At 63.1% G+C, this 26,831-nt stretch overlaps 4 protein-coding genes and 1 long non-coding RNA gene across 12 annotated transcripts; 2 read left to right on the top strand and 3 right to left on the bottom strand.

Moving 5' to 3' along the window:
• The first annotated feature begins 50 nt into the window (after positions 1–50).
• VPS33B (VPS33B late endosome and lysosome associated) lies at positions 51–7,128 on the top strand. Of its 3 annotated transcripts, none has more exons than XM_032700529.1 (23): positions 51–177; positions 294–374; positions 442–503; positions 622–671; positions 871–938; positions 1,155–1,200; positions 1,499–1,593; positions 1,934–2,038; positions 2,308–2,404; positions 2,519–2,596; positions 2,894–2,967; positions 3,841–3,927; positions 4,017–4,107; positions 4,317–4,391; positions 4,687–4,751; positions 4,819–4,873; positions 4,955–5,001; positions 5,260–5,392; positions 5,671–5,744; positions 6,220–6,321; positions 6,498–6,573; positions 6,648–6,764; positions 6,990–7,128. In XM_032700529.1, the coding sequence occupies exons 1-23, from the start codon at positions 82–84 to the stop codon at positions 7,067–7,069; spliced, it is 1,854 nt and encodes a 617-aa protein (XP_032556420.1). In that variant the 5' UTR covers positions 51–81; the 3' UTR covers positions 7,070–7,128. The 3 variants fall into 3 exon arrangements, with proteins under 3 accessions (XP_032556420.1, XP_032556421.1, XP_032556422.1); XM_032700530.1 differs by having other exon boundaries at positions 52–177; positions 445–503; XM_032700531.1 differs by lacking the exon at positions 1,934–2,038 and having other exon boundaries at positions 52–177.
• Positions 7,129–7,380: 252 nt separating this feature from the next.
• PRC1 (protein regulator of cytokinesis 1) lies at positions 7,381–14,659 on the top strand. 6 transcript variants are annotated; one of them, XR_004359338.1, is made up of 16 exons: positions 7,381–7,515; positions 7,882–8,014; positions 8,339–8,461; positions 8,789–9,022; positions 9,101–9,271; positions 9,477–9,626; positions 9,864–10,011; positions 10,095–10,231; positions 10,460–10,555; positions 10,670–10,816; positions 11,173–11,283; positions 11,456–11,566; positions 12,141–12,249; positions 13,376–13,472; positions 14,126–14,135; positions 14,649–14,659. XR_004359338.1 is itself a non-coding variant. In XM_032700534.1 (16 exons), exons 1-14 carry the CDS (start codon positions 7,505–7,507, stop codon positions 13,451–13,453), a joined length of 1,827 nt encoding a protein of 608 aa, XP_032556425.1. In that variant the 5' UTR covers positions 7,381–7,504; the 3' UTR covers positions 13,454–13,472; positions 14,126–14,135; positions 14,649–14,659. The 6 variants fall into 6 exon arrangements, 5 of the variants coding, with proteins under 5 accessions (XP_032556425.1, XP_032556426.1, XP_032556423.1 ...); XM_032700534.1 differs by having other exon boundaries at positions 11,173–11,274; positions 12,141–12,326; XM_032700535.1 differs by having other exon boundaries at positions 12,141–12,290.
• On the bottom strand, positions 8,255–11,268 carry LOC116793007. Its single transcript, XR_004359339.1, has 3 exons — positions 11,041–11,268; positions 10,654–10,786; positions 8,255–10,034 (listed from the first exon to the last, which is right to left on the bottom strand). It is a non-coding gene; the product is annotated as an uncharacterized LOC116793007 (long non-coding RNA).
• Positions 13,830–18,636, bottom strand: RCCD1 (RCC1 domain containing 1). The gene is made up of 7 exons (XM_032700435.1): positions 18,480–18,636; positions 17,666–18,014; positions 14,873–15,051; positions 14,663–14,764; positions 14,370–14,522; positions 14,175–14,204; positions 13,830–13,972 (listed from the first exon to the last, which is right to left on the bottom strand). Exons 1-7 carry the CDS (start codon positions 18,634–18,636, stop codon positions 13,830–13,832), a joined length of 1,113 nt encoding a protein of 370 aa, XP_032556326.1.
• A 175-nt stretch (positions 18,637–18,811) lies between these two features.
• On the bottom strand, positions 18,812–25,101 carry UNC45A (unc-45 myosin chaperone A). The gene is made up of 20 exons (XM_032700524.1): positions 25,027–25,101; positions 24,681–24,839; positions 24,076–24,112; positions 23,802–23,977; positions 23,610–23,702; positions 23,222–23,389; positions 22,873–23,041; positions 22,460–22,630; positions 22,185–22,356; positions 21,714–22,014; positions 21,459–21,553; positions 21,233–21,374; positions 20,926–21,066; positions 20,704–20,831; positions 20,454–20,520; positions 20,180–20,293; positions 19,961–20,076; positions 19,754–19,871; positions 19,513–19,668; positions 18,812–19,305 (listed from the first exon to the last, which is right to left on the bottom strand). Exons 1-20 carry the CDS (start codon positions 25,036–25,038, stop codon positions 19,045–19,047), a joined length of 2,796 nt encoding a protein of 931 aa, XP_032556415.1. The 5' UTR covers positions 25,039–25,101; the 3' UTR covers positions 18,812–19,044.
• Between the last annotated feature and the right edge of the window lie 1,730 nt (positions 25,102–26,831).

The following is a 26,831-nucleotide window of genomic DNA, read 5'->3' as shown; positions in this document are numbered from 1 at the left end:
TGCCGCTCGCTTCCGCCGCTGGGGGTTCCGGCCGCGCCGCGGCCGCGCTCGGGCGTTCCGGGCGCCGCGCCGGCCCCCGCCATGGCCTTCGCCGGGCGCCGCGACGCACCCGAGCCGCCCGACTTCGGGATCCTGAAGCGGCTGGCGCGGGACCAGCTCGTCTACCTGCTGGAGCAGGTCCGGGGCCGCGGGACAGGGGTGCCGCGGCGGGGCGATGGGGCCGGGGTGGGCTCGGGCGGGTTCAGGCCCCGGGGCGGGCGGTGGGTCCCAGCCCACGCGCACCGTGCCCGCAGCTCCCCGGGAAGAAGGACCTTTTCATCGAGGCCGACCTGATGAGCCCCTTGGACCGCATCGCCAACGTGTCCATCCTGAAGGTACCGCAGGGCCCGGCGGGCGGCCCACCCCACCCCCGGCCGCGCTGAGCCCGCCGTGTCCCCGCAGCAGCACGACGTGGACAAGTTGTACAAGGTGGAGACCCGGCCGGCCCCCGGCGCCAGCGACCAGTGAGTGCCCGGCCCGGCCCCGGCGGCAGCTGCATAGCCCGGGCACGGCTGTGGACAAGAAGGGCCCAGCGCAGGCAGGGCCAGGTACGAGGAGCCCTCGCTCCCTTCTATAATGCAGGTTCTGCTTCCTGGTGCGGCCGCGGGTCAGGACGATGAGATTCATCGCTGGTGAGTGCGGCACCGGGGGCAGGTGTCCCTCGTCGGGTTCCCGTGCTCTGGGCCACCGCTGGGAGCGGGCCTGAGAGGGGCTCCAGACGAACCCCGTGCCCGAGGCCTCACTTGTGCCCGGGGCGTTGGGGCCCCGTGAGCTGTGGGGCCCCGAGCCGAGGGGGGGCAGCTGTGCAGGGGCTGTACGGGGTGTCCACAGATATTGTCAATGCTGACAAGATGTCGGGGAGAAGCAGGAAGTACAAGATCATCTTCAGCCCCCAGAAGGTCAGTGCGACGCCGCTGCCCATTCCCACATCACACTGTGTCTGCCCAGCCTTTGCACCTCCCACCCCATCTGTTGGCACCAAAAGTTGTGTGTCACTAACCCAGGAATGTTTAACTAAAATCGAGTGTTATGATGCCTGGCAAGGAGCTGGGCCGCTCCAGAGCTTCTCCCGCTCAGAGCCTGCCTGGTCCTGAGGGTCTCCCCTTCTCTTCCAGTTCTATGCTTGTGAGATGGTGCTGGAGGAAGAGGGGGTCTTTGGTGGTGAGTGGAGCTGTGATGCTGGCTCAGGGTAGCTCTGACACCGCAGGGTTCCATTTGAATCCCTGTATGGGGATCCGTGTGTGGGCAGGGAACACGAGTTGCTTCAAAGGTGGCTGCCAGTCTGTGGGCAGGCATGTGCCCACCACAGCACCAGCCCCTCTCCTCTGCCTGCAGGGAAGAGAGAGGGCCCTGCCACCCATCCTGTCTCTCTGACACCCTGTTTTGGGGTTGTCACGATCCCTGGGACTGTTCATTCACAGGGATGGGTAACAGTCCCCTCTCCCTGCCCCAAACCCAGATGTCACCTGTGACGAATGGTCGTTCTACCTGCTGCCCCTGGACGAAGATATCATCAGCATGGAGCTGCCTGAGTTCTTCCGCGATTATTTCCTGGTCAGTGGGACGTGGTGGGTGGCAGCCTATCCTGTCCCCTGTGTCTTGGGATAAGGGCAGCATTTGGAGAGCAGGTGTGATGTCCTGCTTGGCCCCTCAGCCACACCACGGGTCCTGTCTGCTCCCCAGGAGTGGCTTTTGGGGGTAGTGGCTGCTCCCACCCTGTGCTGGCCCCTCTGCTCCCTCTGGAGCAGCTTTGGGGCATCCCAGCATGTTCCTGCGTGTATTCCTGTGCACGTACCTCCTGGAAGCGCCCAGCCCAGGGCCCGTTCTGTCCCCAGCCCACTCCCCTGGCAGTCATTCCCAGCCAGCTGCCTGCACACACTCCCTGGTCCCACAGGAGGGGGATCACCGCTGGATCAACCCTGTTGCCAGAGCCCTGCAGTTGCTGAACTCCCTGTACGGCCCTTTTGGGAAGGCCTATGGCATCGGCCGCTGTGCCAAGGTACGGCCGGCACCGGGAGTCCCTCAGGTCCCCCTCAGCTGTGTGGCACCATGTCACCACAGAGCTGGCACACCTCCGGACGGTGCTGCGGGCTCGGCAGGCTTTTGGGGGTCCCATGTGCCAAGGGTGGGCAGGAGAGCAGCGGCTCATGCTCACTGGAGGGGGGAACGCTTGTGCCTGTCCTCCATCATGAGCCTCAGTGTCCCCCGTGGGACACCCTGGCCGTGCCTTGGCTGCACCCCCACCCTGGCACATTCTGCCTCTCACAGATGAGCCACGAGCTGTGGCGGGACCTGGAGGAGGAGAGCGAGGGTGAAGGCCAGGGCAGGAAGCCTGAGATTGGACATGTCTTCCTCATGGACAGAGGTGGGCTGGGGTGGGAGCAGCTGGCGAGGGTGGCCAGGGGAGAGCAGTTTGGGCAGCGGTGGAGGGGCAGGGAGAGCCCCCGGGAGGGCAGCCTGGCACTGGCTCTCCTTGCAGATGTGGACTACGTGACAGCGCTCTGCTCCCAGGTGGTCTATGAGGGGCTGGTGGACGACACCTTCCGTATCAAGTGCGGTGGGTGCCCGGGGACGACGATGGGGCAGCCGGGGGCTGCGCACTCAGGACAGGGGTGGCATGGGGCTCTGCACCCCCTTGCCCAGACCACAGGGTTTGTGCCGGGCACTGTCGTGCACAGGGCTGTTCCCACGGGGACAGTCCTCATGTGAGGTGCTGCTGGAGGTCATCCACAAGGACAGCCCTCGCTCTGACCAAGCAGCTGGGCCACATCCCCTGTCTCTGCTGCAGCAGGGCTGGTGCGTGTGGGGATGCCACTATGGCTGGGACAAAGCAGCTCTTCACTCTTCCCTGCAGGCAGTGTGGATTTTGGGCCAGATGTCACCTCTTCTGACAAGAGTATTAAGGTGCTGCTCAATGCCCAGGACAAAGTGAGTCCTCCCAAGCCTCAGGGGAGCAGGTCCTCATGGGGGGAGGAGGCAGAGCAGGGCATTCCCTCCCCTAAGCCTGAGCAGGAGTGGCCAGGGGCTGCTGGGCCCCTCGGTACAGATTGGGATGAGTTGGGGCACAGAGACCAGGGAAACATGGTCTGCAGGTGCAGCTCCACTTCTGAACTTGGCAGAGTCCCCACACACAGGGGCTGTTTTGTGAATGAGTGTTTTAAGCTTAAGGAATTGGAAAGGTATTGGAAAAAACATGTTTAATATAAAAGCGGCAGCTTGACAAAGTTCGGTGGCAAAACAATCACTCTAATTCAAAATCAACCCAAAAATATATATATGGAGGCTGAGATGGCAATAGGGGCAGAGAAAAGGATAGGAAAGAGTAAGGAAAAAAAGGAATTTGGACTATGAAATGGAATATGGAATATGAAAAAGGAATATTGTGGCTCAACTGCTGTGACTCAACTGCTCTTGAGTCACAAGGTTCATAGTAACTTTTCATCCTGGCCACAATTCAGGTCGGTAACTTTCTATGAAAGTTTGATAATAAAAATATTATTCCTCTTGGGTTGAATAAAGCAAGAAAAATAAGTTTCCAAGGCTGTTTGTTAAAAAAACAGAGCTTGTTAGACAGCACTAATTCTTGGGAACAGACAGTGTTTCTGAAAAGCTTGAGAAGAGCTCAACCCAAGTGCTGTTCGTAAAGGCTGATCCCTAAGGAGCATTTCTCAGACGATAGTGCAGGGGGATGCATCACCACAGGCTGCCGTGCCTCTGGCCATGGTTTTGGGGCTGGCTGCTGGTGGGCGCCGGCCCCGGGGGTGCAGCTGGCTGGGCCCGACAGCTGCGGTGCTTCTGCAGGTGTTCAGTCAGATCCGGAATGAGCACTTCTCCAGCGTGTTCGGCTTCCTGAGCCAGAAGTCGCGGAACCTGCAGGCACAGTACGATGTGAGTGTCACTCGGCGTGCGGGACACCCGCAGCACTGTCCCTGTGCACGGCCAGGCCACCTCCCTGACGCGCTCTCTCCCTTCTGCAGCGGCGCCGGGGCATGGACATCAAGCAGATGAAGGACTTTGTGTCCCAGGAGCTGAAGGGACTGAAGCAGGAGCATCGCCTGCTGAGCCTGCGTAGGAACCAGAGGGGAGGGAGGGGTCCTTGGCTGTACTGCAGGTGCCTGAGTTCTGGGGGAAGGGGGGAGCTACATGTCCCCAGGACGGGCAGGTGACCCAAGCTGTGGGCAGGGCGGCGGGGGCCGTTGGTGTGTGCCAGTGCCTGAGGTGACAAGCTCCCTGCAGAGCCCATTCCCCTGCAAAGCTGCCATGTCTTGGTTCCACAGATATCGGTGCCTGTGAGTCCATCATGAAGAAGAAAACCAAGCAGGACTTCCAGGAGACCATCAAGGCTGAACACTGTGAGTACTGCTCCCTGTCCCCATCTGCACCTACCCCTATCCCAGTCTGTCCCACAGCTCCGCTCACCCCAGGCCCAGACAGCCTCACACCTGGGTGTCCCCAGCATGGCCACTGTCCTCCCAGTCCCTTTGTGTAGAGGTGTGTCTTGAGATCCTAAATAGGGTCAGGTACCCTCTGTGTGGGGGTGGCATGGGGGCTCTGTTCCCCAGGGCTCTGGGAGAGCGGCTAAGCTTGGACCCCAGCTTGGTGAGCTGGCACGAGTCCAGAGTGACAGTGCCTGTGCTCTCGCCACAGCACTGCTGGAGGGCTTCGACATCCGTGAGAGCACCAGCTTCATTGAGGAGCACATCGACCGGCAGGTGAGGCCGTGGGACCGGCTGCTCCAGCCGCCCTATCCTGCCCCTGCTCACCACCTGCTCCCCACAGGTGTCCCCCATCGAGAGCCTGCGCCTCATGTGCCTCCTGTCCATCACAGAGAACGGTGAGTGCCCAGCTGGGCTGGGCTGGAGCGGTGGCACTGGGCCCCAGCCCTGGCACAGAGCTCACCTGGTGCTCCCCACAGGTCTCGTCCCCAAAGACTATCGCTCCCTGAAAACCCAGTACCTGCAGGTGAGGGGCTCAGAAAGTCACAACAGAGCAAGGCAGGGGTTCCCCTCCCTCTGGCTCTGGCTCAAGACATGGGGCAGCAGTGCTCCCCAGGGATGGGCCCTGCCTCTGTGGGCCCTGTCTCTGAAGGATAGCCCCTGCCTCCACAGGCTCTGCCTGAGCCAGGAGCTCTGCCTGTGCCTGCCAGGGGCCTCTGAGCAGCCCGTGCCCCCCTACAGAAGGGACACCCTTCCCATGCTGATCTGGCTGCTCTGTTCCCAGAGCTATGGGCCCGAGCACTTGCTGACCTTCCACAACTTGAAGCGCATCGGGCTGCTGACGGAGCAGGCGGCTGGGGAGACCCTGACAGCGGTGGAGAGCAAAGTTAGCAAGCTGGTCACAGACCGTGCTGCAGGTGAGCCAGCCCGCTGCCCTCATGTCCTTGGGAGCCTGGCAACAGAACCTGCTGCCTTAGAGCTGGCTGGAAGCACATGGCAAATGCAGAGGCTCCAGACACTGCGTGTCCTCAGCAGTGGTGCTGCAGGCAGGGCACTGGGCTATCCACAGGGGCAGGGGGGCTGGCAGCCACCATGGCCATCCTCCAGAGCCCACAGCTCTGCACATCCCGCTGCCAGCCTGGGGCTGGGACCCAGGCAGGGTCTCTGAAACATTTCTCCATGCCATGTTTTCCAGGAAAGATCACAGATGCATTCAATTCTTTGGCCAGGAAGAGCAATTTCCGAGCCATAAGCAAGAAGCTGGGGTTGGTATGTCCTCGGGGGCTGCTTGCTGCCCACAGAGCAGAGCCCATGCCCGGACTGCAGGCTTGACATCTCCAAGACACACTGCTCAGGGCTGGAGCTGTAGCTGCTGCAGCCACTCTGGGCAGCCTGCGGGCTTCTCTGTGGGACCGGGGGGCAGTGCCAGCTTCCCACTCTGCCCTTGACCAGTGTGATGGAGGGCTGGGGCTTGCCTTGCTCCCTTCAAACAGAGCTGTCCTGGGGTCAGCCCTGTGGCCTCTGTCCTGGGCCAATGGAGAGGTGCTGGGGTGCTGGTGCAGTGACATTTCTGTCCGTGGCCCCCCGATGCACTGCCTGCCCAGGCTATGCAATGCTGGTCGTGGGGCAGCGGGGCAGGAGGTGGGGGCAGAGTGTCTGTCCCTCCTCACCCCCTGCGCCTCTGAAGGGGGGTGAGGCCCCAGGCAGACTGGTCCCATACCCCTGGTGTTGCCTATCCCTGCAGATCCCCCGGGTGGAGGGCGAGTACGACCTCAAAATGCCCCGGGACATGGCGTATGTTTTCGGCGGGGCCTACGTGCCCCTGAGCTGCAAGATCATTGAGCAGGTGAGCTCACCTGCCGTGGGGGAGAACTGGGCACATCCCCTTGGGCCCTACCTCCCTCAGGGGGTCCACTGGGGGTTCCTCTGCCCAGGGCTGAGGCTGATAATGCTCATCTGCTGCTCGGAGCCTCCCGAGCCATGCCCAGCCTCTGTGGCCAGCCTGACCCGCCCATCCCTCAGGTGCTGGAGCGCCGGGGCTGGCAGGGCCTGGAGGAGGTCGTGCGGCTGCTCAATGGCAACGAGTTCTCGGTCTCAGGTAGCGGCTGGGCCAGGCTGGGGATGGGGGGGCTGGGGGCTGGCGGGGGTCCCACCATGCTCTGTGCCATCCAGACAGCACTGTGGAGGACAACCCCACCTGGGAGTCCCAGCGTGTCATCCTCACTGTCTTCCTGGGGGGCTGCACGTTCTCCGAAATCGCTGCCCTCCGCTTCCTGGGGAAAGAGAGAGGTAGGAGCTGCCTGCAAGGGGCAGGGAGCAGGCAGCAACCTGGGGGTCCCGCCCTCGCAGCGTGGAGCCGAGCAGAGGCCACACTCAGGGCTAATGCTGGCTGAAGTCCATGGGGAAGGGGGTGGTGAGGTACGAGGTTCTTCCAGGAAATGGCCAGGGACAGAGCTGGGAGCGCTGGGGCTGCCCCTGGGCATAGCCGGGGCACTGACAGGTCCCATCTCGTAGGGTGCAAGTTCATCTTCCTGACCACGGCCATCACCAACAGCGCCCGGATGATGGAGGCCATGATCGAGGCCAGGGCCTGAGCCCTGGGGTCCCTGCAGCCCCTGCAGCCCCTGCCAATAAACGGCTCTGTTGACGGCGACCGGCCCGGGGTGTGTGCGGGGACGGGCCCGGGGTGTGTGCGGGGGTCCCGTCCCGGTGGCCCCCTGGCGCATGCGCAGTGCGGCGCAGGCACCGCCCGGGTGTGGCGCGCGGGCTCCCGCGCGCGGGCTCGTGGTCGCTGCGGCATCGCGAGCGCGCGGCGGCGCCGTTGCACGCGGCCGGACGGCGGCGGCCTCGCCCGTGATTCGATGGAAGCGCCGAAGGTTCTTCGCTGCCATTGGCTGACGGGCGGCTTGGGGCGGGGCAGGGCGCGGCCCGAGTGGCGGTTGTGGGCGGGGCCGCGGTGACGCGACAGCCAATCAGCGCGGCCGGGAGGGGAGTTCGAATCGGCGGAGCGGCGGCGTCCGGCGGGAGCGATGAGGAAAAGGTGCGGGAACGGGGGGATACCGGGAACGGGGGGATACCGGGAACGGGGGGACAGGGAACGGGGGGATACCGGGAACGGGGGGATACCGGGAACGGGGGGACAGGGAACGGGGGGATACCAGGAATGAGGGAGACAGGAAACTGGGGGATACCAGGAATGAGGAAGACGGGGAACAGGGGGATACTGGGAACGCGGGGACAGTAACGGGGATACCGGGAGCGGGGGTGATACCAGGAACGTGGAGGAGACAGGGAACGGGGATACCGAGAACCGTGTCTGGGGGGGCGCGGCGCGATGGGAGCCGGCGGCTGCGGGAGCGCTCGGCCCGGAGCCCGCCCTTGGCCGTGACGCCCGCGGTGCCCCCAGCGAGGTCCTGGCGGCCGAGGCCGCGTCCTGCCTGAACCGGGCCATGGCGGCCCTGCGGGACATCTGGGAGGAGATCGGCATTCCCGAGGAGCAGCGCCTGGAGCGCACCGACGTCGTCAAGCAGCACATCAAGGTGAAGGGCGGGGGCGCGTCCCCGGGTTGGAGACTCACCGGACTCGCTGTCGAGCCCCCAGTCCGGGACCCGGGCAGCTTGGCATGAGCTCTCTCAGGGCCCCAGGACTGGACCGATGGGGATCCCTGCCCGGGTGGGAGCATCCAGGGCTGTCACTGCACCTCTGCCCTGGCCCTGTCCCACTGGGGCCCCCACACTGCCCACCCTCACTCAGCCCCGGCAGAGGTCTCCAGTGGTGGCCCTGCTGCTCTGCCTGCTCTACCTGCATGTTCCCTGCGTGCTCTCCATCCTCACCCCCTGCATTGAACCACGCCTGTGCCACAGAGTCTCCTGGACATGATGGTGGCGGAGGAGCAGAGCCTGAAGGAGCGTCTCCTGAAGAGCATCGCCGTGTGCCGGAAGGAGCTGGACACCTTGTGCAGTGAGCTCCAGCTGGGCCCCTTTGAGGTGAGGTGTTGCTTCTCCCTGCTGGGATCCTGCTGCCACCCTGCCTAGGTGTATCAAGAGGCCAGATCTCACAAAGCAAATGCCTGTTCAAAACTGGGTGCTTGGTAGAGCTGAGGGCTTTGTGGCTCCTTACAGGCCAGGCGTTGAGAAGCAGTTGTGAGGCGTTCTCCGTCGCCTCATTTTGTGTATTGCTGCTCTGTTTGCAGCTTCCTGGGGAACATCTTGCCCAGACCCAGGGCTTGTGTCCCTGGACTTCATTTAAAATCCTAAAACATGAGCTAGGTGTGGGAAAGGTGTAGAGCAGAGCTGATTTCTGGCCTCTTGCAGACAGAGGAGGAAAGTACCATCCTGCAGATGGAGAAGAATCTGCGCATGCGTGTGGAGGAGCTGCAGAGGCAGAAGCAGGATCGGAAGCAGGAGCTGAAGGCCCTGCAGGAACAGGACCGGGACCTGTGTGATATCCTATGCACAGCCCTGTTCAGCATTGACAGCAGTGCTGTGCCCAGCCTGGAGGACCTGGACTGCTACCGGCGCCACGTGGCCTCCCTCAACACCCTGAAGGTGAGCGGAGAGACTGAGGGGGTTGGTGAAGGACCCAAGAGGGGCCCACTGGTTCCTGACACTGCCCCTCACCCCCAGGAGCAAAGGCGGGAAGAGTTTGTCAGCAACAAGCGTCAGATCATCCTGCTCATGGAGGAGCTGGACCACACCCCGGACACCAGCTTCGAGCGGGACGTGGTGTGCGAGAACGAGGAGGAGTTCTGCCTGTCCAAGGACAACATCGTGGCCCTCCAGAACCTGCTGCAGCAGGTACGCTGTGCACTGAGGCAGCATTTGGGGCTGCTGTGGGTTCTGACACCAGCTGCCATCACAAGGCAAGAGTGACGGCTGGCTTTTGGGCAAGGCTGTATGTCAGAACATCCTTTTGGGGGGTGATCTTGGGTGCCAAGTGCATGGCTTTGCGGGTGTAGCAGAGCCAAGGGCTGCACTGACCCCCTGCTCCCCCTGCCTGCAGCTGGAAGCCCGGCGGGCTCTGAACGAGGCCGTGTGCGCAGAGCTGCGCTCCAGGATTGTCGCGCTCTGGGAAAGGCTGCAGATCCCACAGGAGGAGAGAGAGACCTCGGCTGTGCACATGGATGGGTCCAGAGCCAAAACCAGGAGAGCTGTAAGGACCCTGCTATGCCCAAGGCAGGAGGGCTGGGGGTAGTAGCTCCTGGGGCTCTCATGCTCCTGTTTGCTCAGTCAGTGGTGAAGGGAGTGGGCCAAATCCTGCCCTCGTGGGGGGAGGAGCTGAGGGTTGGTGCTGGCAGCTGCCTCATCCTAGAAAGTGGCTTGTGCAGAAGATGAATCCTGTTCTGCCCCTCCTCTTTCTCCCTGACCTGTGCTCTGATCCTGGGAGCAGCTGCAGTTGGAAGTGGACCACCTGGAGGAGCTGAAGCTGCAGAACATGAAATCCGTGATCCAGGCAATCCGGGCAGAGCTGGCTGACTACTGGGACAAATGTTTCTACAGCCAGGAGCAGAGGGAAGGCTTCAGCCCCTTCTATGATGGTGGGTGCCAGCTGGCCAGGCAGCTGTGGGGAGGGGTCCGGGGGTCCCAGCTGCCCCCTGATGAGGCTGTTGTGCCCTTCCAGAGGATTATACGGAGACCCTACTCGAGCTGCATGATCACGAGGTGGGCAAGATAAAGAGCTACTATGAAACACACAAAGATCTGTTTGAGGCGGTTCAGAAATGGGAGGAGAACTGGAAGCTGTTCCTGGAGCTGGAGGTATCGTCTGGGCAGGAGCACACTGGGTCATGGGGCAGCACACACCTCTGCTCCCAGGGGCTGAGTGCTCTGGGAAGGAGCAGGGAGGCACTGGGGAGGCACAGTGGGCCAGTGCAGGGATGAGGTGCTGTCTTGAGCACTGGGGTGTTTGTGCAAGGCTGGCTCTCCGGGGGGTGGGGGGAGCTGGGTGGTGTCTTTAAGTCTCTTCTGATCCCCCTTCTCTTCCAGAGAAAAGCAACTGACCCCAGCCGCTTCACCAACCGCGGGGGGAACCTGCTAAAGGAGGAGAAGCAGCGAGCAAAGCTGCAGAAGACGCTGTCCAGGGTAGGTCTAGCCCTGGGGAAGGAGCTGTGGTCCCACTGACCAGGGAGAAGGGATCCCTGAGCATGGGGACACCCGCGTTTGTCAGTCCCTACACTGACCTCATGTCCTGATCAGCTGCAGGAGGAGCTGGAGAGAAAGGTCCAAGCCTGGGAGCAGGAGTTCAAGGAGCCTTTCCTGGTTAAGGGGCAGCAGTTCATGGAATACGTGTCAGAGCAGTGGCAGCTGTACCGCCTAGAGAAGGAGAAGGAGAAGCAGGAGCGGGTGAGTGTGGAGCTGAGCGTGCTGGCTCCTTCCTGGGAATGCCAGCCTGGGAGTGTCTGTGCTGGGCCCCAGTGCCCCCCAGCTGCTGCCCTGGGCTCTGCCTGCTCAATCCCAGCCTGGAAGCAGCAGGTAGTGGGACAGGTGCCCATTGCAGTTGTGTCTGTGTGTGCTGAGCCTCTTTCTTGGCCCCAGCTGTGCCAGAGGTGCCACTTGGCTCTGGATACCTGTAAATCTTTGGTGAAATTCCTGCTGCATGGCCTTGCCAAGCTGTTGGCAGGGCAGTGCCCACTGGCAGTGGCACAGAGGTGCACCAACTCCACGGTGTTCAGGTGTGTAAGTGCACGTGTCTCCCGCAGCACCTGAAGAAGAGCCGGCAGATAGAAACAGAGATGCTGTATGGCAGCACCCCACGGACCCCCATCAAGCGGCGTGTCCTCAGCCCCCACACACCTGCCAAAGTAAGGAAGGTAAAATGTCCCTGTGGAGCAGTGCAGCTGGGCCAGGGCCCTGCCCAGAGCTGAGTTCTCCCCAAGCTGGAGCCTGGCCTTGGGCTGGCCTTGGCCCCGTGGGAGGGGTCAGGGTGCTCTGGCTCTGCAGGGAGGTGTCCCTCGTGTAATGCGTGCTCTGCTTTCTCCTCAGTTCCACGGCACCTCCATCACCAGCACTACTCCCAACAGCACAGTTCGCTCAGCCTTTGGGGGAACCATCTCCCACTCACCCACGTCTCGGCTGCCGCCCTCTGGGAAGAAGGTGAGGGGCCTTGGGGGACTCCCTGCCCAGGGCTGGGATGGGCAAACCAGGGTGGCACAGCTCTGCCTGCTGTCACCCTGTGCTTTCTGCTTCCCCTGCCAAGTTCCTGAGGGGCTGAAGGTCCTGTTTGTCTGCAGCCTGCTCCGTGAGGCTGCTGCCGTCCTGGTGGGGAGTTTCTGGGACCTGAGGGAGGAGGAGGGTGGCAGGAAATCTTTCTCCAGCCCAGATTTCTAGTATACCCCTGTTCCTTGCTGCTGAGCCTGCAGCTTGGGGGACCTTCAAAATATGGTTGTGCTGCTGGACAGGGCCTGAGCACTCTAGTCTAGTGAATGGCACCCCTGCCTCTGGGGTGGAACAAGATGGGCTTTTTAAGGTCCTTTCCCACCCAAACCATTTCCAGGATTCTGTGACTCTATGCTATATGTTTCTGAGACTAGAATCCAGCCCTAGACTCCGGAGGGTACCCAGAGCTTGACACCGCTCTGGCCTCACAGAGAGACAGGCACTGAAGCTGCCACAGCTCTCCTGCCTCTGCTTGCTTCCTGCATCCCGTAACTGTTGCCTCCTCCTGCAGTTTGGCCGTGCCCGGACCCCCAGCCGCACGGCAGCGAAGCCCCCCCGACCCAGGCTGAGGCAGTGGAACAAGGAGAACATGTCCCAGCTGGATGGAACCACCCTGAGCGGTGGGTGCACCCCCACAGCCCCTGCCCAGCGTAACCACAGCGTTAGTTCTGTTGCCAGCACCTATTCTGAGTTTGTGGTAATTCACCTCTTCTAACCCCACCCCCTCCCCAGGTGGCACAGGACAGACGCTCCCCCTTCCCCGAGCACCCCAGGGCTGTGTCCCCCCCATGTCCCCACGCAGGGTGGCTGCTCCTGCCAGTGCCTGTGGCTCCACATGGAGAACTTCAAACTGCAGTTTGGTGGTGGAGGTCTCACGCTGCTCCTGCCTCACACGGCCCCTGAGCAGCCAGTGGAGACAGACACCCGCACAGGGGCCAGGCTGGGCTCAACAACACCCCTGTGTGGGGACAGAGCCCAAGGCCCAGCTCTGCTTGTTGAGCCCGTAAGGGGGACACTGCTTCAGTCCCACCTTCTCCACTAGTCTCGGGGTGGTGGGGTGAGCAGAGCCCGCGGGGGGCTGCCAGTGGATGGGGCTTTGCTCTCTAGGGCTGGGGGGCCCTGGGCAGCCTCTGTCCTTTTGTCAGGATGGGCCGAGCCTGAGCTTTACCTTTGTGTGACAGTGGACTGCCCCTGTCTCTTCCCTGTGGCAACTGACCTGGTGTTGGGGCACCCTGTGTGCCCTGGGACTGAGCTGAAGGGTTCCCTGCTCCAGGCTGTGCCCCAGGCTGGCACCCAGCCTTGGGTGGGGCTGGGGCGGATTTGTGATGGAAGCAGATTCCTGCCAGGAATTCCCTTCCTCCAGCAGCTGAACACAACTGTTCCTGTCCCCTTTTCCTACTGATGCTGCAGATTTTAGGAGGTCTCTAAACATGCACAAAGAGGTTTAAAAGGAGACATTGTTTATTCTGAGCAGGGTGCAAGGTGAGGATTCCCACAAATCAAGCACCCAACTATCAAAACTTTTTACTATTTATACATTTTAGCAAACAAAGGCTTTAACGTTCATTGGCTACAGGTTACATAGTTCTATTATTAGTATTCTATCTCCCCTTAGCAGGTTGGGCTGCCCTCCCTGCCCATCCCAACCTCTCCCTGCATCCCTACTGACCTTCAAAGCAGTGGCCCTGACCTTGCTGCCCCTCCCTCCCTCCCTTCATCCCCCTCTCCCCCTTCTTGTTCCCACAGCGCGAACTTTCAAAGGCTTCCAGCTCTGAAAGCACCTCCCGCATCCTCAACTCCACCACCACCAACGCCTCGTGCTGAGGCCCCTGCACCCAGCAGGATAACCCACTCCAGGATAACCCACCTCCAGCTCCCCCCTTGAGAATTTGCTTTTATTTAAAAAATTTTTCCAGATGTTGTGAATAAAGTCCCTGTACAGTCCACAACTCCGAGTCTGTTGGGGTGATGCCTGTGGTGAGCAGGAGGAGGAGAAGAAATGGGAGGAAGGAGGGGGATGGGGAGGGGCAAACTCAGCACCCCAAAATCTCAGGTGCGGCTCTGGGAGTCTGAGCCAAACAGGAGCCACCCCCAGGGCCTGCAGCCTCAATCCTGACTGGTCTTGGGGCTGGTTGTGTAGAGCAAAGCTCGCCCTCATCCTCCTCCTGGCAGCAGCCATGGTTGGGGGGGCTCCAGGGCCTCACGACTCCAATACACGGACGTAGGTGGTCCAGGGCCCACACACCACCTCCTCTGCCCGCAGCCCCTCGGCCACCAGGTGCTCGACCCGACGTGCCTGGTCAGAGCTGGCGATGTCCCCGTGTCCCAGCTGTCCGTATTTACCTGCAGACACAGTCATGACACAATGTGGCCCTGGGGCCTCACAGGGTGATGGCTCCTGGACGTTTGTGGGGGAGAGGGAACGCGAAAGCCCCCTGGCACAAACAGGCCCCTCACAGTGATAAAAGAGCCAAGGGTGAAGGAGCAGGAACCAGAAGCTGCTCCTGTGGGGGCTGTAAGGTCCCAAAGCCAAGGTGTCACTTACCCCAGCCCCAGGTGTAGAGCTCTCCACCTCCTGCAAGCAGGACAGCACCATCAGCCAGTGCCTGGTGAGCCCCTGCCCCCCCCAGCCCCCCCTCACCCCCAGGGGTGCTGCCCATCAGGTCCCAGTGAGCCCCAGCCCCCACAGCCCACCCCCCCACCCCGAGGGGTGCTGCCCCCAGCCCCACCAGGCACTCACGTGTGACAACAGCTGTGTGTCGGGACCCACAGCTGACCCCACTGACCTCCAGGTCCTGTGGCAGATCCAGCAGCGCTGGGAATGCCTGGATGGAGATGAATGGGGTGTCTTTGGCAGCCGACTGCTCCTGGCGGGGCACCAGCTTGGTATTTCCTGTTGAAGAGCTGACTCTCAGGTCCCAGGAGCGACTGGGCACCACCAGCATTTCCTGCAGGCTTGAACTGCACCGGCCCTGCATTCAGCCGTGCAGAGACCCTGCACCCCCCGCCTGCAGCCCAGCCAGCAGCACCCACCTGTGCACACATCATCCTGAGCCCGCTCCTCTACCAGTGCTTTGGAGGGCAGAGCCAGCTGCCCTGACTCGTTCCAGCCCCACATGTACAGGTCTCCTGCCTCTGCAGGGTGGAGGGGAAATGCATCAGGCACAGTTCAGCCCTTAGCAGCAGCGCTGGGTGCTCTGGGGGCACCAACACCCCATTCCCCACCCCTGGGCCAGGTCCCACCAGGGCCGTATGCTGCCACCAGCGCCCTGACCTCCCACACCAGGCCCAGCCCCTCACCACTAACGCTGGCCGAATGCCACCCGCCAGCTGCCACTGCCCACATGGGCACCCCGGCCAGCGCCTCCACCAGCCGTGGCTGCGGCTCCGACTCCAGCGTCCCGTGGCCGAGCTGCCCGTGCCTGCAGGGACACACAGAGGGACAGACAGACAGATACCCCCATATGCCACTGCCTCCAGCCCTCGTGCCTCCAGCCCACACTCCCCACCAAGCCCTTCCTGCTGCCACTGACACAGACCCAGCCTCCCATGACCACCCAACGCCAGAGGGGTGCAGCGGAGGCACAGGGCTCAGGTTGGGGCAGGGAAGGAGGGTGCCCCCATGCCCTGCAGCTTGGCGAGCTGCAGCAGGCATGGCACAACGTGTGAGACAAGAGTCTGTGTCATCGCACAGTCGGTGTGCACTGTGCAGCGATGACACAACTTCAGATTGATCAATATTTTTATGAGTCAGTGCAGTGAGCAGGGGATCGATTGCAGAGCTCATTGGGCCATGCTAAGCCAGCAACCAGCAGTGCCAATCGGTTTGGCCCCGAGCCTCGAAGCACAGGAGGGATCCCACCAGAGACAAGTCCGGGCTCATCCCGGGGAGGCACCAGCTGCCAGCACAAATGTTTCCCATGGTACAAATGAGGGCAGGATCCAGAGACACACCCTAAGGTGTGTGAATCCTCCCTACGTGGGCAAACTGTGTCCCCCTGTGTGCTGCCAACCGTGGGATGGGGGGCACAGGCAGCGCCAGCCATGGGATGACACAGCTCCCAGCACCATCCAGGCTGGCAAAGCTTGAGATGCTGAAGGAATAGGGAAAAGCCGAGCGTCGGTGGTAGGGCGATGCCAGCACCACATCCCAGTTACAGCCAGGGGTCACTGGGGAGCAGTGGGACAGACCACTAGGGGCTTTAGTTGTCAGAGCTGGGGCAGAAGCAGGAGGAGCTGGTGGGGGCTGTAGGAGGGAGAGGAGCAGCTTGGCCTGTGTGGTCTGGGGAGCACCAATATGACAGCCCAGACAGCCAACAGCTGTGCTAATGCACAGCACTGGGAAGCATTTTCACCTTCCACAGGAGGGATCAGCAGAGGACCAAGGCAAAGAGACACTGAGAGCTCAGGGACAGGAAAGGGTATGCTGCAACAGGAAAGGGGCTCCAGCCCGAGAGGGTGATGGCAAGCACAGCCAGCAGTAAGAGAGGGGCTACAAAGGGGTGAGCTGGGCCAGCATCTATCCGTTACACAGCAGAGCTGTCACACTGCAGGACACAGCTGGCAAGGGATGGGTGAGAGCATTCTCAGCCGTGTTGAATAACCAAATTCCAAAAAGGTTAATCCTAAAGTACACATTCCCACATATAGAAACCTTTCCGCTGAAGGCAAGAAGGATAAAATAACAGTGTCTGCAAAGCAAGAACTGCTGATGTAAACTGAGTTTTGTGTTTGCCATGAGCTGTGTTTGCTACCAGCTGGCCTAGAGCCAGCAATTGAGGAGAAGGGACTGGGGAGTGAAAAGCTCCTGAGCAATGAGGAATGGGGAGGGCACTGGGCCAAGGTACACAGCTTGTGACACTGACTGATGGTCAGTACTGCATTTGTCTTCCATAAGTGGCAAAGAAAGAGGAACACAGCCTCCCTTCCACCCTACAGATGGGAACAGCCAGCTCCTGTGGCCAAGCCTCATCATGCACCAGCAGAACTCATGGATCCAGGGCACGAGGACCTGGGGCCAGGCCCTCTGGTGCCTCCTCGGAAAACCTGACTGGGGCAGCACCTGCACAGGCAACCCCCAAATGAACAAACACCTCCTTGGGAATAAACTGAGCGATGCCGCTGGCTGTTAAATGTACCCAAGTTCAGTGGCTGGCAGGTGACATGGGGCTGGAGGCTTTTCCCAAGGGGTTCACTGCTCTCCCACAGGCTATAGCAGAGGGATCTGGCACTGAACTGTCAGACTGATGGAACAAACCTCCAGCTCGGAAACACAGAGCTGGTGTTGGTGTGGCAAGTTAACAGAGCAGCAGGAACAGAGCAGGGACCTCAGTGGTCACACAGAGACACCCAAGTGTCCTCGGAGGGATGTGCTGGTACCCAGCAGGACCTGGCTCGGGTGAGGAACAGCTCCCATCAGCATGGGGGTGAGCATGGGGCACCTGGGGCTGGTGCCCCAATACTATTGTCCCAACCGCACTCCCATATTCTTCTGGAGCCCCCACACCCCCACGGAAAAATCAGGAGGGATATCCCAGCCCCAGGCAGTATGCAAGGGCGGAGAGAAGGACCATAACACAGTAGCACCTGTATGTGATCCAGATGGCTCAAAAGTTATTAACTGAAGCTCAGTAATTCTGTGCAACACAGGGAATAACAGAGAGATCAGGATGCAATGAACAGGGTGGTTACTAGTGAATTCGCTGGTGATCATTTAATCACTTAATTAGATTATGTTACTGTGTTGACTCACCAATCAACACTACAGAGATGTGAACTGGTGTGTCTAAAGCCTGCAGGCTAAGGAGGGGCTCAGTCCCTGAGGTGACCCCCGTCTGGACATCCTCTCACTGCACCCCACAAAGTCCCTCCTGTATCCTCCAAACTCATTCTGCATCCCCGTCATTCTCTCTGCATCCCCTCAGCACAGTGTTTATCCTGTTGTTCCTGAATCCCCACCCGTGACCCACCAGCTTCCCTCCCGAGACCGCTGCTGCCCCTCTCACGCACCCCTGTGCCCCCACAGCCCCCGCTCACCTGCCGCCGCCCCAGGTGAAGACCTCGCCGGCGGCTCCCAGCGCCAGGGCGTGCTCCGTGCCCAGGGCGAGCCGCCGGGCGCGCAGCCCGGCCGGCAGCGCGGTGAAGAACGGCGGCCGCGGCGTGGCGAAGCCGCCGGGCAGCAGCGGCAGCGGCTGGCAGGGCTCCGGTGGCAGCGCCCGGCTCCAGGCGGGCTCGTCCTGCAGCGCGCCCGTCACCGCCGCCTCCCGCCGCCAGGCGCGGGCCTCGGCCGGGCCCCGCAGCACCAGGTGCGTCTCGGACGGCAGCGCCTCGGCCCAGCCCGGCAGCCGCCGCCGCAGCCCCGCGCTCCGCACCTCCAGCCCCGCGCCTACCGCGGTGGCACTTCAGGGACCGGCGCTGGGGACAGTGCGCGGGGCGGGACGGAGACAGCCCGGGGGTCTGGGAGGCCGGGACGGGAACGTCACGGGGGAACCAGCGGGGAGCATCCCGGGGGGCGGGACGGGGACAACCCGGGCGGACCGGCAACGCATGGGAACACAGACACACCCGGGGGGACCGGCAACGCATGGGAACACAGACACACCCGGGGGGACCGGCAACGCATGGGAACACAGACACACCCGGGGGGACCGGCACCGAGGGGAAACGGGGACATCCCGGGGGAACCGGCGCGGTGGGAGGGCGGAGGGGTCTCATCCCGAGTCCGACAGGACGGACCGAGGGGACCGGCGCGGGGCGGAAGGGGGACGGGGACGGGGGGGGGAACCGTGCACTGGCCGGCAAAGGGCCACACCGGAACGGCGGGAGGGACCGGGGCACCGGGGGCGCTCACCGGTCTCCACGACCACGTAGCTCCACGCGGGCCACACGCGGAGGATCCCCTCGGGACCCGCCTCCAGCCGCCGCGGCGCCGGGCCCGGGCCCAGCTCCCCGGCCGCCTCCTCGGGGCTGAACCCGAACACGAGCCAGGCGCGGGCGGGCGCCGCCATGGCGGGGCGGCAGCGGGAGGGAGGGGCGGGACCGGAGGTGACGGCGGAGGTATTGACGGACAGACGGACAGAAACTGGGCCGTGGTCCAGGAGCAGCTTTAGTGTCATCGGGCGGACCCAGCCCCACCGCGCCGGTCCCGGCCCCGGCCCCGGCCCCGGGCCGGCCCTCCCGGCTAAGGCAGACGGTGGCAAAGGCAGCGGCGAGTCCCCTCCTCCTCCTCGCCCCGGGACGCCGGGATGGCGCCGCCGGGCACAGCGTGGCCCCAGCCCCGGGCAGTGCTGAGCCAGCCCCGCGGGCGGCCGGACCCTGCCGGAGCCACCCTGAGAGCAGCGTGTGAGCACTGGCCCCGGCAGCGTTTGCCAGAGCCCCGGCAGCGTGTGCAGCGTGTGCATGAGCCCCACGGGCCCTCAGGCCTGGCCAGGGTTGGGCTTGATCAGGCCATAGGCCACAGCCTGGGCCAGGCTCTCCTGGGCCGCCTGGGCCACTCGTGGCTTGTCCTTGTCCTTGGCCAGCACCGAGAGGATCTCCAGCATCTCGCTGGCGATGAGCTGTTCAGCCACTTCCCGTGCAGCCGCCATCATGTTCATCACCACTACGGCACCGCGGTGCTGCAGCTCGGCGCTGGGGCTCAGCAGCAGGGCCTGCAGGATCTCCAGCCAGTGCACCGTCTGTAGGGGAATGGGGCCAACATCAGCATGGCCCCTCGAGAGAAGGGAGCCAGCTCCTCCTCCCCGACAGTCCCAGCCTAGTCAGGCTCAGGGGTCAGGACAGGTTGCCCCCTCTTCTGGGACCAGCACTGGGACAGAGCTCCAGGCCACCGTGAGGAGGGAATAAGGGACACAGGGTGCTGTCCCGCCCCACTGCTGGGCACTCACCACCTGGGGGATGCGCTTGCAGATGGGAGGGTGCAGGGCAGTGAGCATTGCCAGGGTCCCCGAGGCTGCCCGACGCAGCTTCTCATCTTCCTCCCCACTGTACAGGACCATCAGCTTTAGCCGGTCGCTGCCCTCCGCCAGGAACAGCTCCTGCACCTGCACAGGAGGAGGAGGGGGGATTGGTGGGGGGGGGTGGGGGTCCAGCAGGCCAGCGCAGACCCCAGCCCAGCCCAGCCCTCACCTCCTTGCTCATGGCCATGTTGCACATACACTCAGTCGCAGCCAGCCGGATCAGCTCGTGCTCCTCAAACATGTAGCCCTCGATCATGGGCACGGCCCGCTCCTTCAGGATCTTCTGCCTGCGGGGTAGGGAGTGTGAGTGCTCCCTGCCCAGGGAAGCCCACTGGGCCTGAGGGAACAGCCAGCTCCCCTCTCCTCCCATTCTTACCGCAGCCTCTCGCTGATGCCAGCCAGGTTGGTCAAGGCCATCAGCCCCTCAAAGTTCTCCAGGCCCGTGCGCTGCAGGTGCAGGAGGCTGACCAGGGGTCGCACCACCTCGTAGATCTGTAGAGACAGCACACATTGGACTGAGTCAGTGCCCACTGCTGTTCTTACATGAGCCCCTGGTTGGCAGACCTGACCCCTATTCCCCAGCCACAGCACTCACCCGCTCCCCCGGGAATGCCATCTCTGGGTTAGAAGTGATGGTGATCTTTGCCAGGGCCTGTGCTGCCTTGGTCTGCCCCACCTCAGTGCCCTCCAGGGACAGTGGGATCAGAGCCTGTGAGCAGAAACAGCAGCTCATCCTGAAGCCAGTCCACAGCAGCCTCATGTACGAGGCAGCAAGTCTGGCCCCTGCAAAGCAGAGACCCCCAGCCCCTCAAGCCCCAGCCACCCAGATCGGTGCAGGGTAACAGCACAGTGGGGTCCCACCCCCTCACCTTGCCTCCTCCCTGCGCAACCACGCCACCCCGGTCCTCTGCCTCCTCCACCAGTGCCAGGAACACTCTAGGGACAAAGTGGGAGCAGCTGGAGCACCCAGACAGCTGCAGGGGGCCCAGGCTGCACCAGACTCCTGGACATTCCCACTACTGTCCAGGAGCCATCATTCACCATGGACACATAAGTTGGCCAGCAGGATGCCAGCAGCCTGAGAACCCAGCTCCCTCCTGTCCCTTGGCACACCCATACCTGGAGATCAGCTCCCGACAGGAGTTGGTGAGCGCCGGGTTCTCACTTTTTACCATGCAGGCCAGGGCCGACACCACGCCGGCCATCAGCAGCTTCCGCACCCGCCGCTTCACGAACTCTGGCTTGTCCTGTTCCACAGGCAGGGTCACAGTTGGCTCAGGGGCACCAGCTGGCCGGCGAGGTGCCTGACCTCACCCCTGAGCACAGCCATACCCCACTCACCTTGGGGTGCTGCTCTGGAATGTGCTGCTTGGCGTACTTGGCCAGCTCCAGCATCTGCGGGTCCGGCTCCTCATGGTCGTAGCTGTTAGTGCAATTCACCAGCGTGGAGGCGACAGCATAGAGCACACTCCTGTCCTCCGACTGCAGTGATAACGGTCACACATCACGCTCGTGGCAGGGAGGAGCAGCCACGGCTGGAGCCCACCCAACATCTTCCACATACCCCACCCCACAGCGTGAGCCCCACACCCCTTCTGGCATGTTTCCCTGGTGTCAGGGTGCCCACCCTGAAGTGCTTGGCACATACCTTGGCCAGGTGGAACATGGCCTGCATTGCTGCCTTGTCCTCCACAAACTCCTCCTTGACATCTGCATCAAAGGTGAGGTAGGCCAGGCCTTCCACAGCCCAGCGCCGTGTGCCTGCGTCGATGGCCTCATTGCAGAGCCACCTGGGAGAACAGTCCTTGAGCCCAGCTGCAGGAGCCCATCTGTGAGGCACCCTGCCCACTCCTTCCGCACACAGCCCCACTCACTTGCGGCACTGCTTGGCCAGCTTCATGGTGGAGCCCTCGGCAAACTGCTTCATGCTGAAGTCAGTGCCGCCGGCAGATCCCAGCTTGCAGAGCCCCTGCAGACAGGACCAGAATGTGGGAGCAGGAATGGGCACGAGCATCCCAGTGTGCCTCCCAGACCCCCAGCAGGGAAGGGCAGTGCTGTGAGTGGTGGTCCTGCACCCACAGCCCGCTCCGGGGCTCATCCCCGCCGCTCCTCCATCCCGCCGCACTCACCACGAGCGCACGGATGCGGATGCTGTCCCTCTCGCTGTGCTTGTAGATCTCCTTGAGCAGGCTGACGCCGTTGGCTGTGATGAAGGAGGCACGCTTGGCCTTGTCGGCCGCATGGATCAGCGCCTCCACCGCTACCAGCTGGTGGGCCTCACAGACAGAGGCACACAGGGACAGCACGCTGTCCATGATGCCCTCCAGCTCCAGCACCCTGTTGCCTGCGTCCAAGGGGCCCTGCAGCAGGCATGACACCGTCTGGATGGCCCGCAGCTTCCCCAGCAGTTCGTGCCCCTCGAACCAGCCCCTGTGCACAAAGACCACCAAAAAAGGTCAAGCTGATCCCACCTGCTGCCTCCTGCCCCACCTGCTGAATACCCCCACAGTGGGTCTGCAATTGACTTGAGCACTGAGGGTGACAGGTGCTACCAGGTTGCAGGTGACCAAATCCCTGAGCCCCTGAGACCTCTGGCTCACCTCACGTAGTCCTCGCACAGGTGGTGGAAGTTTTCCCTCTCGGCATCACACTTCAGGTCCTCGTACAGTTTGCTCAGCAGGACGGAGGCACTCATCCGGCTGTTCTCTGTCACAGGCAGGCTGCCCGGGCTGCCACACACCGTGCTGCCCACCTCCAGGATCTTCTTCAGGCCTGGCAGGGGTCAGACACCCTGGTGAGGGGCACATTGGTGTGTGCAGAACCATGGCAGAGGGGCACAGTGCCTCAGCGGGATGCTACTGGCCATTCCGCTCACCCTGGTCAATCACCCAGAGGCTCATGCTGTTGTTGGTCTCCTTTGGTGACTTCCTGGGCACCACCTTGATAAGCAGATTGAGGGCATTGTCACGGCCGTGTGCTGAGGCCCCTTCCAGTGCCAGCAGCTCCAGGAGGTGCTTGATCAGCAGTTTCAGGTCCCTCGAGGAATCTTCCAGAAGAGATAGTGCCCAGCAGTCAGTGCCTTGGGCACAGCCTCACCCCCACTGTTGTACAGCTAGCAGAGACGCTGCCATGACCGGGGACTTCTGCCTCCTGTTAACCCTGGACCAAAGCCTGGCTTTGCCACAGGGAGCAGTGACAGGGTGGACAGGAGGAGAAGAGCCCACAGCAGCTCTGCACTTCCCTGGGACTGTCCCCTCCCACCAGCCAGCAAAGGCTGCCCACACTCACCCAGCACCACTGCGTCCTCCTTCCCACGGAAGTCCTTCTGCAGCCCCTCCTTCAGGGAATCGAACATCACATGCAGCAGGTTGCAGGCAGCCAGGGACACCTGCTCGTGCTCCACACCCAGCACTGCTGAGAGACGAGGGGCCCCCAGCTCCGCCAGGATGGCCGAGGTCTGCAGGTACAAGCACACCTGTCTGCTGAAGGCCCTGGGGAAGCCTTGGCACTTACCAGCCCCTTATCAGGATTCTTCCCTCTTACAAACTCAGGCCTGGCACGTGACAGCTCAGAGCTCCCCTGTCTGACACTTTACAGCCTCCCCAGCGTGGTTCTCCCCCGGCACAGCGGTACCTACCCGGGAGCGGTGGCCGGAACACAACCCCACCAGCGTGCGCAGGGCTGCCAGCATCAGGTCAGCCTTGGCCGTGTCCAACAGCTGTGTCAGCAGCCGCACACCATCACTCTGGAAGATCTTCTCTGCTCCGGCCTCCTCTCGTGCCAGCACGATCAGGTTCTGCACAGCCTGGGAAAGGGAGACTCCTGTCTAGATCACCGGTCCACCGAACACAGGAACCCCCGGCAGCCGCAGGCACCCGCCCTCCACCGTCTCAGGGAGCACATTCTGCAGGGGGGAGCCTGGTCTGCCCAGGCAGCACCGCTAATCCACTGTGGACCTGGGAGCACTGATCCTCCCCTCCTCACCTCCCAGCCACAGCACTACCCCCTGCTCCCTGAGCTCAGACCTTCTGCTTCTTGTCCGCATCCTCCTCTTTAGGATCCAGCAAGATCTGGAACATCTGCTGTACCTTTGAGTCTGTGCAGGACATGGTCTTCATCTGAGAGAGAGCAGAAAGAGCAACTCAGCCCTCCTTGCCTCCCCCAGCTGTCCACAGCCACAGGGGGTCTGGCAGTCCCCCACTGCCCCCACCACTGACCTTCTCGTGCATGCTGCTGCCCAGCGCACGCAGGGCCTCCTGGAAGGCCTTGTTCCTGGGCTCCAGGCTCACACACCGCTGCAGGTCACCGATGGCCTGGTCCAGGCGGCCCAGCTGCTGCAGCGCCTGGCTACGGCGGAACAGCGCCTTCACGTCCCGGCCGTCGGCCTCAATGGCTGTGCACAAGAAGGTCTATCGCAGAGCCCGCAGCCTGCCCTGGCCTGCTATGGTGGGCAGCACAGAGGCCAGCCCCCCTCAGCCCCACTGACAGTACCTTTAGTTGCATCAGCCTCCGCCTTGGCGTAATCCTCCTGCAGAGATTTGGGAGAGGCAAAACCTGAGGGCTGCCCAGGCAGGCCCCACATAGACCAACACCCCCCGTTTTGGGGAGCAGGGACAGGCTGGGAACACCGTCACTGCAGACTGTGAGCCAGCCCAGCAGGACAACCTGTCCTTCCCAGAACACAACCCTCAAGGGATCCCTGTGGAGCCCTAGGGCTGCCGATGCTTTTCAGGTGCTTCTGGTCTACTCGGGCCCCTGAAACTCCTTGTGTTCCCTCCTTGCCTCAGAGACAGTTCCCCAGCGGGAGATCAGAGATGCTGTGACTGCCTGGGGACAGCCCCAGGGCACATGCACAGCCCAGGCACAGACGGGAGCATCCTGGCCCCCACAGCCCACCCGGGAGGTGGGGCAGCAGGGGACAGCGGGCAGGGACAGGGGAAAAGGTGAGCAGAGACAACATCTGACAGTGCCCTGTCTGGGACCAAGAGCATTCTACTTGGGGCCGACACTGCCCCCGGCGCAGGGAGCGCCTGGCCAAGGCAGACAGCCCCAGCCGGCCGGGCAGGTTCTGCGGGGCCGCCCCGCCCCGCGCTCACCAGTTTCAGGTAGCAGGCGGCCCGGTTGCGGTGCAGCACAGCGCGCTCCGGCGCGGCGTCGCTCAGGCTCAGCGCCTCCGTGTAGGCAGCGAGGGCCGCGCCGTGGTCCCCCGCCTGGAACAGCGCGTTGCCCCGCGCCCGCAGTTGCTCCGCCGTCATCTGCCGACGGGAACCGGTTGGGACGCGGCCCCGGGCCCCGCATCGGCGGCTGCCCGGAGACGGGCCAGAGATCCCGGGACAGGGAGCCCCCGGGACAGGGACCCGCCCGCCCCAGCACGACGGTCTCGGCCCCGAGCCCCCCCGGTCCCGTCCCGGTCCCGTCCCGGTCCCGCCCGTCCCCGCTCACCGGCTCCTCCATCGCGCTCGTGACGTCACCGCCGAGCGCCCGGGGAACCCGGACGCCACCGCCCGTGTCACGTGACGGGGCGGGGCCGAGCCTGCAGCGCCGCCCCGCGGCCCGGCGGTCCCGGCACCAGCCGCCTGCGGCCTCGTGCGTGTCCCCGCCCGTCCCCCGGACACCCCCGTGCTGCACCCCGGGGCCGAGTGCCACCACCCCTACACCCCTGCCCCACCCGCGGGACCCCCTCAACAGCCCCGGCTGGGGCTCAGGATGGGGGCACCGTGGGAAGGCTGGGCACGGGGCAGGTGCCCTCCCCGGGGTCTGCAGGGTGGGCAGCGGGCGCAGGGCAGGAGGCGGCCGAGGTGGCAGCGTCGGGTCCAGTAGAAGTGGCAGAGGTCGATGGCCATGAGCAGGAGGACAAGGAGCCCGTAGAGCCCAACGAAGGGCAAGGCCAGTGGGTTCCTGCGGGGGGGTGCACTTCAGGAGGGAGCAGCCATGGCCCCCCCCAGCACAGCGGCACTAGGGAGGGCCACCCAGGGCCCAGTGTGGGCTCCAAGGGACATCACAGGCCCAATGCCAACAGCCACGGGAAGTCCCTGGGGCTGTGCTGGGATCCCCGCGCAGCACACCCAGCACACCCAGCCACAGTCCTGCTCACCGGAGTAGCTCAGGGCTGGCCAGGCTGGAGAGGTTCACCCCGGTGAGGGCCTCCAGGGCCAGCTGGGAGCAGCAGGACTTGAGGGCGCGCGGGCTGGGCTGGCAGCAGTAGCGGTAGCTGGGGGGGTCAGTCAGCCGTGGGCAGTAGAAGCCAGGGTGGGAGAGGCCGTCACGGCCAATGTAGCCCTCGCAGAGGTGCAGGTTCTGCACTGAGACTGTGACGGGTAGCAGGGGCTTGGAGAGGGCCAGGAGGGAGTCCCCCCTGCGTGAGCCACAGAGCCACACAGTGCCGGCAGGACAGGCTGCCAGCTCCAGCAAGGTGGCCCTTGCCACAGAGCAGAGCCTTCCCAGTCCCAGCAGGAATGAACTGGAGCTCACTAGCCCCAGGGGACCTGGCTAAAATGACACAGGGACTCTTGGCTCAGCTCTCAGTGTGGGCTCCAGCCCCCCGGCAGTGCCTGCTGGCAGCCATGGCCCCGTGGGTGCCGTGACCACCAGTGCTTGCCATGGCCTCAGCAAGGGCAAACATGGGTGAGGAGGGTGATGGTGGCAGAGGGGAGGGGAAAGCCCTCGGGAACATCAGGTCAGCCCCCATCTCTCCATGCTGAATCTTTCCCTGTTCCCCATGACCCCACAGGGACAGCACTCACACCCCACAGATGTGCTGCAGTGGGACCAACCCCAGCACCACCACACCTCAGCCACCATCCCCAGCATGAACCGCCACCTCCCACTGTGGACCACTGCCTCCTAGCACAGATGCCCCCAGCCTCTGTTCTGGGCTGTCAGGGAGCAACCCCCAAGGGACAAAGCTTCGTCAAGGATGGGGAGGACAGGTTCAGGGAACAGGAGGGGCAGGAGTGGGGCTGTACCTGTCCCAATGATGCTGGGGAACAGAGCCGTGGTGAGGAGCAGCTGGAGCAGGAGCCCACCCAGCATCATCCTGGCCGACCCTGAACAGAGGCAGCTCTGGCTCCAGTGGAGGCAGAAACCACAGCCACTCCTGCTCCCGCCTCCATCGCAGCCCATCAAGAGCTGCTCAGAGCCATTAGAGCCTCCTGCACTCACTCAGGCTCGGTCCGCAGGGACCAGGGCGGAGGCGGGAGCATCAGTAATGAGCTTCTGGGGCCAGGAGCAGGACAGGACAGGAGCTC

The sequence above is a fragment of the Chiroxiphia lanceolata genome, chromosome 12, assembly GCF_009829145.1.
Source record: "Chiroxiphia lanceolata isolate bChiLan1 chromosome 12, bChiLan1.pri, whole genome shotgun sequence".
NCBI classification, from domain to species: domain Eukaryota; kingdom Metazoa; phylum Chordata; class Aves; order Passeriformes; family Pipridae; genus Chiroxiphia; species Chiroxiphia lanceolata.
The sequence above is the reverse complement of the archived record's forward strand: the minus strand, read 5'-3'. Positions and strand labels throughout refer to the sequence as shown.